This window comes from Mesoplodon densirostris, chromosome 18 (genome assembly GCF_025265405.1).
Source record: "Mesoplodon densirostris isolate mMesDen1 chromosome 18, mMesDen1 primary haplotype, whole genome shotgun sequence".
In the NCBI taxonomy this organism is placed as follows: Eukaryota; Metazoa; Chordata; class Mammalia; order Artiodactyla; family Ziphiidae; genus Mesoplodon; species Mesoplodon densirostris.
In genome coordinates, this window is record NC_082678.1 from 55,740,915 (window position 1) to 55,753,880 (window position 12,966).

The 12,966-nt window shown below is 55.6% G+C and overlaps 1 protein-coding gene across 1 annotated transcript; it reads right to left on the bottom strand.

The window, feature by feature from the left end:
- Positions 1-435: 435 nt before the first annotated feature.
- On the bottom strand, positions 436-7,858 carry GAS2L2 (growth arrest specific 2 like 2). The gene is made up of 6 exons (XM_060082006.1): positions 7,474-7,858; positions 5,833-6,077; positions 4,877-4,984; positions 3,656-3,752; positions 2,797-3,049; positions 436-2,224 (listed from the first exon to the last, which is right to left on the bottom strand). Exons 1-6 carry the CDS (start codon positions 7,856-7,858, stop codon positions 688-690), a joined length of 2,625 nt encoding a protein of 874 aa, XP_059937989.1. The 3' UTR covers positions 436-687.
- Positions 7,859-12,966: the final 5,108 nt, after the last annotated feature.

The following is a 12,966-nucleotide window of genomic DNA, read 5'->3' on the forward strand; positions in this document are numbered from 1 at the left end:
TTCTGCCTTTGTGTCTTCCTCCCACTCACGGCCGAGGCTCCGCAGCCCCCTGGCCCACACCCGTCATAACTCCAGGGGTGTCGATGTGTTAAGGAACGCCCTCAGCCATCCCTCTTGACTCGGTGATCTCAGTTCCCAACCCCCAGAGCAAAGTTTCGAAGTCCTGCAGGAGCCTGTGTGGGGTGACCTTGTCCCCGTCCGTGAGCCTCTTCCAGGAGAGATGGGCTGTCTGGCAAGGTTGGCTGGGGCTGCAGAGGGGAAACGTCTCTCACCCCGGCTCCCTCCCCCTCTTCCCCTCCAGCGGGAAAATGCTGCTACACCGTCCTGCACCATGGTAGAGCGAAGGACTCAGGAGCTGGGGGCTCGGGGACAGACCCGCTCATGTTTAATAACTTGTAAGAGCTGTGGAAATGGGCATGGCCGGAGGACAGAGCGCAGGAATGTGGGGGGCTGTTCTGGGAGACGGTAGCCCTGCCACCCTGGAATTGGACTGGGACTCATGGGTTGCCCTCCTGCTCAACTGACCAGATGGAGTCTCTGTCTTCTAAACTCTCCTGGCCAAGGCCCTGTATTGAGGTGAGGGACCTTCCTTTCTGTTCCTGCAGTTGGGAGTGCAACGAATACACGGGCATCTTTTCACTTCCCTCCTCCCCTATACCCACAGGCTCCGGGAGGAGAAGCGCCTTCTCACACCCAAGACTCCTCCTCAGGTGAGACGGGGGCTTGATCAAGCTGCTGAGGCCCCTGGCCCTCCAAAGGCTGGGAGCTGCTCGCCAGTGGTGCAGCTGGCCCTTTCCTCTCCTTTCCTTCCTCCTCCTCCCCCGCCGAGGCTCCATCCCCCGGGGCTGCCTTCCCTCCGTTGCTGCCCAGCACTGCTCTCACCAGCCTGCCCCTGGGGGGTGCCTTGGCTGGACCCAGGTGGAGGTAGGTCAACGGCTTGGGGATTCGTGAAGGCTGCTTCTCAGGCCTGTGGTCTCTCCGGGGCCGAATCCTGGGCCTGAGCTTCAGCTTGTAGATGGATGGGACTCTCCGGGGCTTCCGGAGTGTTCTCTTGCCCTTGCCTGGACATGCCTTGGCTTTATCAGAACTGGGGGCGGAGGACGCAGGTGTGGAGGACTCTGGGGTGGCAGACACAGCAGGGGCTGAGCAGTCCTGCCCCCCTTGAGCTGGGACCTTCATTGTCCCGGCACCCTTGGCACTTGGGCTTGCTTTTGTCCTCAGCCCACTCTCTTCGGCTCCCAGTTTCCCTTCTGGGCTTCCTGGGCCTGCACTTACAGCCGGCTTAGGGCAGCCTGTAGGGGCTGCTTTCCAGGCTCCCAGGTCCACCTTAAGGAGGGGTGGGGGGCCCCGAGCCAGTTCTTGGATGACTTTGTCATAAGGACCCCCAGGCTCAAGCCACCGCCCACCCAGACTGGGCACATAGACTCCACTGCGAGGAAGGACTCCAGACCCTGCGCCCTGGGGGCAGACATCCGCCACCGCTAGCAGCTTCATGTTGGCCAAAAGCTGCTCCCCAAGGCTGTGGTAGATGGCTTGCTCCTTGATCCCACCCGAGGGCAGGGGAGTGCACCTCCCCTCCCGGTGCTGTGGGCCCAGGCCCCAGGGCTCTCCGGCCTCTGCTGTCACCTGGACGTCCAGCTTCTGGTCCTCTTGCCTCTCTTCCACAGAGCAGTCCCCATGTCTGGACCCAGACAGGTCCCCAGTGACGGCCCTTAATGGAATGGGCCCTCTCCCCAGTTCTGCCCTGGGACCTCCACTTGCAGTCCCTGGAAAGCTTCTTCCTGGAGTCGGGGGGCAAGCTGGGGGCAACCGGACCAGGATCTTGGTGGGTCCTTTAACAGGGGATGGAGAATGGACAGGTGCCGTCTCCCTAAGCTGGGAGGAAGCACCCTCAGCCTCACCCCGGGGTGGTGGCCTGGGGCCCACAGGCTTGGCTGGGCTGGAGGAACAAGGCAGGGGAGATGGTCCTCCTGCTGGTGTCCCTGTGGTAGTGGCCTCAGGGGCTTGGAGTCCCTGGGGGATGGGGGTCCTGGCACGAGTTCCCCAGCTGTCTGTCTCCTCACGGACCCAAGATGTGGGAGTCCTTCTCCTGGGGAGTTCAGGGGGGTATCTGTCCTCCCACGGTGTGTCTCGGCCCCTGGGAGTAGGTGAGGACTGGGGGCTGGGTGGGCTGTCCCCAGCTGGCAGCTGCCTCCAAGACGGGGCGAGTGACTTCTCCTGGCACCTGAAAGGGAGAACCATAGGTCATCGGCAGGGTTATCTGATCCAGTCCCCTGGCTCCCAGTCCCCTGGCTCTGCGAAGGGATGGCCTTTCCCCAGCCAGAACTCCCAGGGGGTCAGACTTCATGATGAATGAAGCAGATGCTCCCTCTCCCCCGTGCCTGCCAGAGACTCTTCCTTACAGCAGATACTGTTTAAGTCCATCCTCCCCCATTCCTTGTGTAGCAGATAGAAAGCAGCCTGGTCTGGACCCCAGGTTGCTTCAGATCCCACTACAGGTCACCAGTCTTGGGTGGGGAGGGTCTTAGTTTCTGCTGTACCATGAAATGGCAGAGGGACCTTGGGTAAGTCTGTTCCCTTTATGGGCCTCAGCCTCCTCATCTGTGAAATCGGAGGGTGTTGAAGTAACTAGATGATCCTAAAGGTCCTGGGTGCTTTTTTGGTTCTGAACACCTGAGGTCTTGCTGGGATAGGGACACTGCTGGGAGACCTGCTCCCCTTATCTTGGGGTGGGGTGGCCTCTGAGAATGTAGACTCCAAACCAGGAAGAGGCCCTGCCCTGTCCCTCCCCAGTACCTCGGGAATGGTGCTGTCCCTCTGAGGATCCCTGCCCCTGCTCTCCGTTCACGGTGGGGTGCAGGGGAGGGGGCGACAGGGGGCCTCAGCTTTCGACCTGAAGCGGTATATGTCTTCCAGTCCACGGAGCGCAGGGGGCTCTGGGAGCGGCTGATGGTCATTGTAGGCTGGGGCTCTGAGGGCCCATCGTCCACCCTCACTTCATGCTGCACCGGTGGGACAGGGGGCTTCAGGAAGCTGCCCGTCTTGTGTGCTACCAACAGAGCCCCCCAGAGACAGGAGAGGAGGAGAGGGTTAAACCCCTGCTGATGGGGTCCGCCGTTCCCTCCCCCAGCTGTCCCACACCCTGCATCCCGCACTAGAGACAGTGGGACCTACTGTGACAGTGACAGCACCAGGATTTCCTCATGGGAGGGGTTTAGGGGATGGAATCTGGTCAGAGGGCCTGGCTGGGGGACTTGTTTAAAGCTGCAAGTCCACATCTTTTACTTAGATTGCATGCTTATTTGGGGTACTTTGAGGTGCTGATGGAGATTACGGGAAGACTAAAGACCCTTCCAAGTCATGCTTGGTCCCTCCATCGGAGCCAGACCTAAGCCCTGCCCACATGCACTCATGACCAGATGCTGATTCTCTGTGTGTGTTTGGCGCGCCACCTTGTGGCCCAAGTTGGTACTGCACCGTGGCTGGCCCGCTTTCCGCCTAGAGCTGAGAGGCCACCCACACCTGTTCCTTCCACAGTATCTTCCTTCCTCCATCCCCTGCACACCTCTTGCCCCTGGAGATCAGGCCTACCTCCCGCGTCTGCTTCCGGCCTCCCGACCTGGAGTCATAGGGAAGGGACTCTCAGGGGACTTACAGAGGGATGTGCACCGGCAGGGGTCATGTTTGTCCAGATAGTGACCGAGTGTGTCCCAGCCGCCCCCCACACGCACCATCACGTGGTTCCGGAGGATCTGCAGGGGGCAAGGGTGAGGTGGAGGGCAGAGTGAGGGAGTCCCCTCTCCATGGACCAGCCTGCAGGCCTTCAGCCCTTACTCCCATCCACGTACACATGCACACACGTGTAGCTGGGAGCGTGCCTATGTTGCAGCCTGAGTCCCCTCCAGGACTGGCATCAGATAGCACATGCTGTCAAGGGTGGAGGCCAAGCTGACAAACAGCAAGTTGCCCCACGGCGAGACAAGGGTTTTCCCAAGCACTGTGTAGTCTACCTCCCGACTCCCTCCTCTCCCTTTTCGTTGGGAAGCGGTTGACACCTGGGCACGTTTGTATCAGAAATGGGGGCGCTGGCTTTGCTCTCGTGGTGTGTGTGTTAAAGGACCCCCAGGAAGCCTGGCCCGACTCCACTCCAGGTCATGTAGCCTCTCCAGGCCTCCACTTCCTTAGTGGAAACGGGGCGCCACAATCCATCCCCACCTGCTTCGCAGAGCTCTTGGCTCAGGCTCTGGGTGAGGGCTCAGGGAGCGGGCTCTGCCCCCAGGTGTGGCCCGGCCCAAGGAGAAGAAGGCTCAGCTGTGCCCCTGAGCTGCTGGCCAAACCCCCAGGTGCAGACTGTTTCTGGCCAGGTGGCCAGGCATGGGGCAGGGTGGAGGGGGTGGGGAGTGGGGAGTAGTGGGAGGCACAGTTCAGACTTGTACTGCCACTCAGAAGGCACCAAGCTGGGCATGTGAGCCGCGGACCGTGGGGTTGATGTGGCTGGGCCCTGCAGGGGACACAAACTGGGCGGGGGGGACAGGGTCTCAGGCCCCTTGCTGTGACCAAGCCTGTGGGTGGAAAAGTGGGAGTACGCTTCATCCTCACTTCTGGCTGGGGAGACCCCCTTCTGAACTAAGGTGGAGGCAGATGGGGGTTGGGTTCTGGTTCTGGCTGCCCTCATGGGAGGAGGGGACATGCTTGCCAACTTTGTCAGGAATCTTCTGGAATTCTCCAAGGGAGAGAAGGAAAGCCCCAAGGCCTGATAACTGGGGATGAATGGTGATTTCCTGTCCTTGCCTTCAGGCCTGGGCAAAGTCCCACGGAAGGAAATCTGATTCTGCCGACCCCAGAGAGGGCCTTCCACCCCCGACCTGGGACTTACCCGGATGAAGATGAGGGTGTTGGAGTCTCCCACGCGGTACTTCCCCTCGGACACCTTGACCATGGAGAACTGAACGGGGCACGTGCAGCGGCTCACCAGCCTCTGAACCTGCGGGCAGTGGTCAATGGGGTCAGCCCTCCCCCTCTGCCCAGGTAGCCAAGCTCCCCCTGCACGCTGGGTCAAGCCCAACGGGCGGCCTGCCTGCCCCCCAGCCCCAAGGCTTCTGCTGAGTCAGGGCTGGGGGCTGAGAAGCAAGTAGAGAAGACTTTTAATGGCTCAACGAGAACAAGACCTTGAGTGGTCACCTACAGCCCAGCACCCTCGTGAGTCAGCTGACAGAGGCCGCGGAGTGTGATGGTTAAGGTGGACCTTGGAACCTGACAGGTTTGGGTGGGAATCCTGCCTCCACCGCACTATAGGCCCTGGGCAAGGTAAGAAACCTCCCCGAGCTCGATTCCTTGGTGGTAGAAGTGATTCCTAGTCACAGTCAGAGCTAACTCCCAGGATAGGACCCTCTGTTGCAGACACCGGCTGACCGCTTCACGTGCGCTGGCTCATCTAACAGCCACCGCGGTCGTGGAAGGTAGGCACGGTTACATCCCCACAGTACAGATAAGGGAGCTGAGGCACAGAGAGGGCAAATACTTTGCCCAAAGTCACACGGCTGCAAAGCAGTGGAACTAAGACTTAAACCAAGCAGTCAGAAAAGGTGCTGCGTTCTTAACAACCGTCCCACGGGGTTTAAACGAGAGAGGCGTAGGGTGCTGGATTCATAAAGAAAACGATGAGCGTCGAGGCTCCAAGTGGACACGACTTACTAACAACCACGCGGTGAGAGAGTGTCGAGGAGGGGACTCTGGGGCTGAAGAAAGGTGGCTCAGAGGGGCCGGATTCGGAGGGGGAGAGGGAGGCGGGGCGAAGGAAGGCGGGGCCGAGGGCGTGTCCGGAGCCCTCACCAATTGGTCCAGGTTGCGGAAGTGGCAGGGCGGGCGCGTGGGGGGCTCGGGCGGCGGCGGGGGGTCGGGCGGGGGCAGGGCCAGCTCCAGCTGCAGTTCCTGGTCGATCTCCTCCTCCAGCCGCACCAGGGTGGGCGCCGCGACGCCGAAGCGCCGAGCCCGGCGGCCCAGCTCCAGCAGGCACAGCACCACGTTCTTCACGTTCTTGCGCAGCACCAGGTCGTCCGTCTCGAACATCAGCACCTCTGGCCGGGGCGGGAGAGGGGAGAGGAGGGTAGGCAGCCTGAGATCCCTGCTGACCTGCCCGGAGCAAGCAAGCGGAACAGGTGGGAGAGCCCTGGGGCCATCCTGGACCAGGGCGCGGACGCAGGCATGGGGGATGGGGGTTTGCATCTCAGGTTCTGGGCGGCAAGCCAGCCCCTAGGAAGGTCTGGACAGAATTGCTCAGGTACTGAGTGCAAGACGAGGTGGCTGCCTTATGGGGGGGCGGGGGCGGGAAGAGGGGACACAGCCAAGCGAAGGAGCCTAACTCCACCTGCCCTTCTCCCCGCTCTGTTTGCCAGGATGGGTCCAGGAGCAAGCAGCAGTCTGTTCTGCTTCCCATCCGCGCCTCTCACCTCCAGTAACCACCAGGCACCCCAGACTCAACTCCCAGCCCACACATAACCAGGCTGGGGTGAGTACAGGCTCTGGAGCCTGACTGCCAGCTTTGGAATCCTGACGCTCCCACCCGCCGGATGTATGACCTTGGGCTAGTCCCAGCTTCAGTCTCCTCTTCTGTAAAACGGGAAAGTAGTCTGTTTCATGGGGTTGTTGTAGGGATAGTTATGTGTTTGCAGGCAATGTCTGGCACGTGGTAAGTGCCTGATAAAACACTGGCCTTTATCAACCCTCCAGTCCTGCTCTATTGTGTTGCCACTGGCAGGTAGGCCAGGCCTGACCCCTCCCTCTGCCACACCCCCACTGCCTTTGGTCTGAAGGATGGTGCGGCATCCAGCTTCATCCCCCCTGCTGGGTCCACGGCCAAGGAGCTGAGGGAGCCTGATATCAGTCCTAGAGTCTTGGAAGCTCCCAACACGACTGGCCCCTCCCTAACATCCACTTGCCTCCTCCCCTGTCCCCTCCCCCCCCACTGTAGCCCAAATACACTCCTTCTTTGTGCCCCCCTGCCTAGAACTCCGTCCCCCAAATTTCCTTTTATTCTCCAAGACTCAGCTCCAATCTCCATCCACTATATGGTCTTGCCAGGCCCATCAAGTGGCTGTTTCCGCCTGTCTCCCCAGCACAGATGCCTCTACTTGAGCTTCTACCACGTTGGGCTGTAATTTATGCATCTTCTCAGCTGTCTCTCTTCCTGGGCCACGAACTTCTTGGCACTGGTTCTCAGCCCTCTCAGCGCTCGGTGCCCAGCACGACGCTCTACCCAAAGGAGATAGGTGCTCGAATCATCCAATCCACACATTTGTTTATTGGGGATTTCCTGTGAGATTGGGAGACTGAGGCATGAAAAGGAATGAGCTGGCCCAAGGCAAATCTGGAAGGAGGACCATGGCTCCTGACCCCTGATGCAGCCTGAGCCTCAGAGAAGAGATTGATGCCTGACAAGACAAGGGTCTGGGGAGGGGGGCCCAGGGTGCTTACCTTGGATACCCATCTCCTTGCGGCACCATTGGATGAAATTGGAGATGTTGTCCCGGGCCTGGAAGGTGCCTGGCTGGGCGGCCCCATTGCAGGAAACCCCGGCCCGGGGCAGGGCAATCTTCTGGGCTCGGGCAGGTGTCTCAGCCAGGAAGGCCAGGGCAGCTTCAGTGACGGCGTTGGCATGCTGGCACAGCACCAGGCCCGTCTCCAGTGCCTGCAGGAAGTTGGCTGCGTCCATGTCCAGCCCGTAGAGTTCCCGAAGCCACTCGGCCAGGTCCTCCTTCATGGCTTCCAGGTACTGCTCACTGGACTTAAAGGGCCGGATGCTGCACATTGGAGGCCTCGGGGTCCCAGGCCTCCTCCTGCCAGTCCCAGGCTGGGACATGGCTGGACCACCAGCCGGGGGAGGGGCGGGTGCCTCCTCTCTCCCACAGCTGTGTCTTCACTCCTACCACCTGCTGGGTCTTGGCTGGTTCTCCCGGACTCAGGGGTTCCCCTTGCCCTCTGAGAGCCCAGGATGGCTCTGCTACTTGCCGCTGGCTTCAGCCACTGTCCCTGCCGCCGCTGGGCTGGGCCAGGCCCGCCCCCTCCCCCCCCACTCCTCAGTCCCTGCCAGAGCTTTCCTTCTTGGTAGCCCTGCAGCGGCCTCGCACCCCAGCTGCCCAGTCCTCTCAGAGGTCGCCACCTCCCAGGACAGATGGAGGTGAGGACACTCCTTTCTCCCCCCAGGGCTGGACAGGCTGTGCTAGCTGCATCCCACCCGCCACCGGCCGGCCTGGAGTCTGGCTGTCGGCCTCTCCACTCTGCTTTCCTCTCCTTGGAGACAGTGGCTGCTACAAACACTCCTCGTTAACCCTTCCTGGCATTGCCTGCCCTGGAGCCTGGGGAACAGAGGAAGGCTGGGGCTGGCTTCTCTCACTTGGTTGACACTGGTGGGGGCTTTTGGGAAATGAGGGAGAGAAGCAGGGCCAGGGGATGCCATGCCCCTTGGTGTTTAGTGAGCACCGTAGGATAGGGATGAAATAGATGCAGCGATAGAGTCCATACACATGAGTTTGGCCTTGGACCCTTCCCTGAAGCCCTCTGTGACCTTCATATACTGCCTAGCCTCTCTGTGCCTTAGTTGCCTCAGTTATAAAATGGGAATAATAATATCTACCTCTCCAGGGTGTTGTGAAGAATAGAGGAATCGTGAATGTGGAAAGTATCAGACTAGTAAGACTGGGGGTGGGGGTCCCAGCTCTCACTGATTCTCCCAGCAGCCTTGTTTGTGCACCATGCTCCCTACTTCCTCTGGAGAACCCCTCCCACTCTACCCACGTGATTCCTCCAGAGTGGGCTGCCAATCATAATACCTCACCCCATGGCCACAGCAATGCATTCATTCAACGAATATTTCCTGAGTACCTACTGTGTGCCACGCACTATTATAGCCCTGAGGGTGTAGCTATAAATGAAGTCCCTGACCTCATGGAGGCTGCTTATATGTTGGTGGGTGTTGGATGACAGATAACAAACTTACAAGTCTATAGTAAGTCAGATGGTGATAAATACCAGGGAGAAAACCAAAGGACTAGAGGAGAAGGGGGGAGGTATTTTCTATAAGGTGGTCAGGAAAGGCCTCACTGATATGGTGATGACTGAGCAGGGACCTAAGAGAAGTGAGGAAGCATATCTTCGGGAAGGGTACTCGGGCAGAGGGAACAGCCAGTGCAAAAGCTCCAGGCAGGGGAATTTCCCAGAGGTCCAGTGGTTAGGACTCAGCGCTTTCACTGCCGTGGCCTGGGTTCAATCCCTGGTTGGGGAACTAAAATCTCGCAAGCCATGTGGCTCAGCCAAAAAAATAAAAAAAACTCTAGGCAGGGGGATGGTTAGCATATCCCAGGAATAGCAATGACAGGTAGACTCCGAGGAAGAGAGGAAATGGGGTCTCAGATTATGCAGGGCTTTTCTTTACCTTTTGGAAGGTAATTTTCTTTCACTTTCTTTCATTCTGTCTTTCTCTCTCTCCCTCTCTCTCTCTCTCTTCTGCCCTCCCTTCCTTCCTCCCTTCCTTCCTTCCTTCCTCCCTCCCTTCCTTCCACTGCATTGGGTCTTAGTTGTAGCATGTGGGATCTTCATTGTGGCATGAGAACACTTAGTTGCAGCATTCCTGTGGGATCTAGTTCTCTGACCAGAGATAGAACCCGGGACCCCTGCGTTGGGAGCGCAGAGTCTTAACCCCTGGACCACCAGGGAAGTCCCTCAATTACCTTTTAAAGGCATCAAGATGATGATTGTTGTACCCATTTTATGGATGAGGAAACAAGAAAACTGAAGCTGGCAGGAGGCCTGAGTTCCTGAGTGTAATGAACCTCTCCATAGGGTTGCTTGAGTGTCCTCAAGACATGGCAGCTGGCTTTCTCTAGAGTGAGAGAGCAAGACAGAAGCCACAGGGTCTTTTATTACCGAGCCTTGAAAGTCACACTCTGTCATTTCCACAATATCCTATCAATTACCCAGGTTGGCCTTATTTCATTTGGGAAGGGTCTACGTAAGAGTGTGAATACCAGGAGACAAGGGTCATTGGGAGCCATTCTAGAGACTGGTTACCCCAATACAGAGGAGCTATTTCTTTTCCATTCTTGCTAATAAAATCCTATTTTCAGGTATTAGGTAGGGCTTTCTTGAAATTAGGGAAGATGAGCCCAGCCCCAGAGAGAGAACCTGACTTCCAATTGTCAAGTCTTCCAGCCATTCTGTGAGCTCTATTTTTTTTCTTTAACTTAGCCAGAGTAAGCTTTTGAATTTTGCAATCAGGAACCAAGGTGGTTGGGACTTCCCTGGTGGTGCAGTTTAAGAATCTGCCTGCCAATGCAGGGGACACGGGATCGAGCCCTGGTCCAGGACGATCCCACATGCCATGGAGCAACTAAGCCCGTGTGCCACAGTTGCTGAGCCTGCACCCTAGAGCCCACGAGCCACAACTACTGAGCCCACATGCCACAACTACTGACGCCCACACGCCTAGAGCCTGTGCTCCACAACAAGAGAAGCCACTGCAATGAGAAGCCCTCGCACCACAATGAAGAGTAACCCCTGCTCGCTGCAACTAGAGAAAGCCCGTGCTCAGCAATGAAGACCCAACACAGCCAAAAAAATTCATTAATTTTTTAAAAAAGTAGGAGCCTGAACCAAGATGGCAGAGTAGAAGGACGTGCTCTCACTCCCTCCTGTGAGAACACCAGAATCACAACTAACTGCTGAACAATCACTGACAGGAAGACACTGGAACTCACCAAAAACGTTACCCCACATCCAAAGACAAAGGAGAAACCACAATGAGATGGTAGGAGGGGCGCAATCACAATAAAATCAAATCCCATAACTGCTGAGTGGGTGACTCACAAACTGGAGAACACTTATACCACATTAGTCCACCCACTGGAGTGAAGGTTCTGAGCCCCACGTCAGGCTTCCGAACCTGAGGGCCCGGCAATGGGAGGAGGAATTCCTAGAGAATCAGACTTTGAAGGCTAGCGGGATTTGATTGCAGGACTCTGACAGGACTGGGGGAAACAGAGACTCCACTCTTGGAGGGCACACACAAAGTAGTGTGTGCATCAGGACCCAGGGGAAGGAGCAGTGACCCCAGGGGAGACTGAACTAGACCTACCTGCTAGTGTTGGAGGGTCTCCTGCAGAGGCAGTGGGTGGCTGTGGCTCACCATGAGGACAAGGACACTGGCAGAAGAAGTTCTGAGAAGCACTCCTTGCCAGTGAGCCCTCCCAGAGTCTGCCATTAGCCCCACCAAAGAGCCTGCAGGCTCCAGTGTTGGGTCGCCTCAGGCCAAACAACCAACAGGGAGGGAACCCAGCCCCACCCATCAGCAGTCAAGCGGATTAAAGTTTTACTGAGCTCTGCCCACGAGAGCAACAGCCAGCTCTACCCACCACCAGTCTCTCCCATCAGGAAACTTGCACAAGCCTCTTAGATAGCCTCATCCACCAGAGGGCAGATAGCAAAAGCAAGAAGAACTACAGTCCTGCAGCCCGTGGAACAAAAACCACATTCACAGAAAGATACACAAGATGAAAAGGCAGAGGGCTATGAACCAGATGAAGGAACAAGATAAAACCCCAGAAAAACAACTAAATGAAGTGGAGATAGGCAGCCTTCCAGAAAAAGAATTCAGAATAATGATAGTGAAGATGATCCAGGACCTCAGAAAAAGAATGGAGGCAAAGGTCAAGAAGATGCAAGAAATGTTTAACAAAGACCTAGAAAAATTAAAGAACAAACAAACAGAGATGAACAATACAATAACTGAAATGAAAAATACACTAGAATGAATCAATAGCAGAATAACTGAGGCAGAAGAACGGATAAGTGACCTGGAAGACAGAATGGTGGAATTCACTGCTGCAGAACAGAATAAAGAAAAAAGAATAAAAAGAAATGAAGACAGCCTAAAAGACCTCCGGGACAACATTAAACACAACACTTGATTTACACGTGTCCCAGAAGGAGAAGAGAGAGAAAGTACCGAGAAAATATTTGAAGAGATTATAGTCGAAAACTTCCCTAAGATGGGAAAGGAAATAGCCACCCAAGTCCAGGAAGTGCAGAGAGTCCCATACAGGATAAACCCAAGGAGAAACACGCTGAGAAACATAATAATCAAATTGGCAAAAATTAAAGACAAAGAAAAATTATTGAAAGCAGCAAGGGAAAAATGACAAATAACATACAAGGGAACTCCCATAAGGTTAACAGCCGATTTCTCAGCAGAAACTCTACAAGCCAGAAAGGAGTGGCATGATATACTTAAAGTGATGAAAGGGAAGAACCTACAAGCAAGATTACTCTACCCGGCAAGGATCTCATTCAGATTCGAGGGAGAAATCAAAAGGTTTACAGACAAGAAAAAGCTAAGAGAATTCAGCACCGCCAAACTAGCTCTACAACAAATGCTAAAGGAACTTCTCTAAGTGGGAAACACAAGAGAAGAAAAGGACCTACAAAAACAAACCCAAAACAATTAAGAAAATGGTCATAGGAACATACAGATCGATAATTACCTTAAACATGAATGGATTAAATGCTCCAACCAAAAGACACAGGCTTGCTGAATGGATACAAAAACAAGACCCATATATATGCTGTCTACAAGAGACCCACTTCAGACCTAGGGACACATACAGACTGAAAGTGAGGGGATGGAAAAAGATATTCCATGAAAATGGAAATCAAAAGAAAGCTGAAGTAGCAATACTCATATCAGATAAAATAAACATTAAAGTAAAGAATGTTACAAGAGACAAGGAAGGACACTACATAATGATCAAGGGATCAATCCAAGAAGAAGATATAACAACTATAAATATATATGCACCCAACATAGGAGCACCTCAATACATCAGGCAACTGCTAACAGCTATAAAAGAGGAAATTGACAGGAACACAATAATAGTGGGGAACTTTAACACCTAATTTACACCAATGGACAGGTCA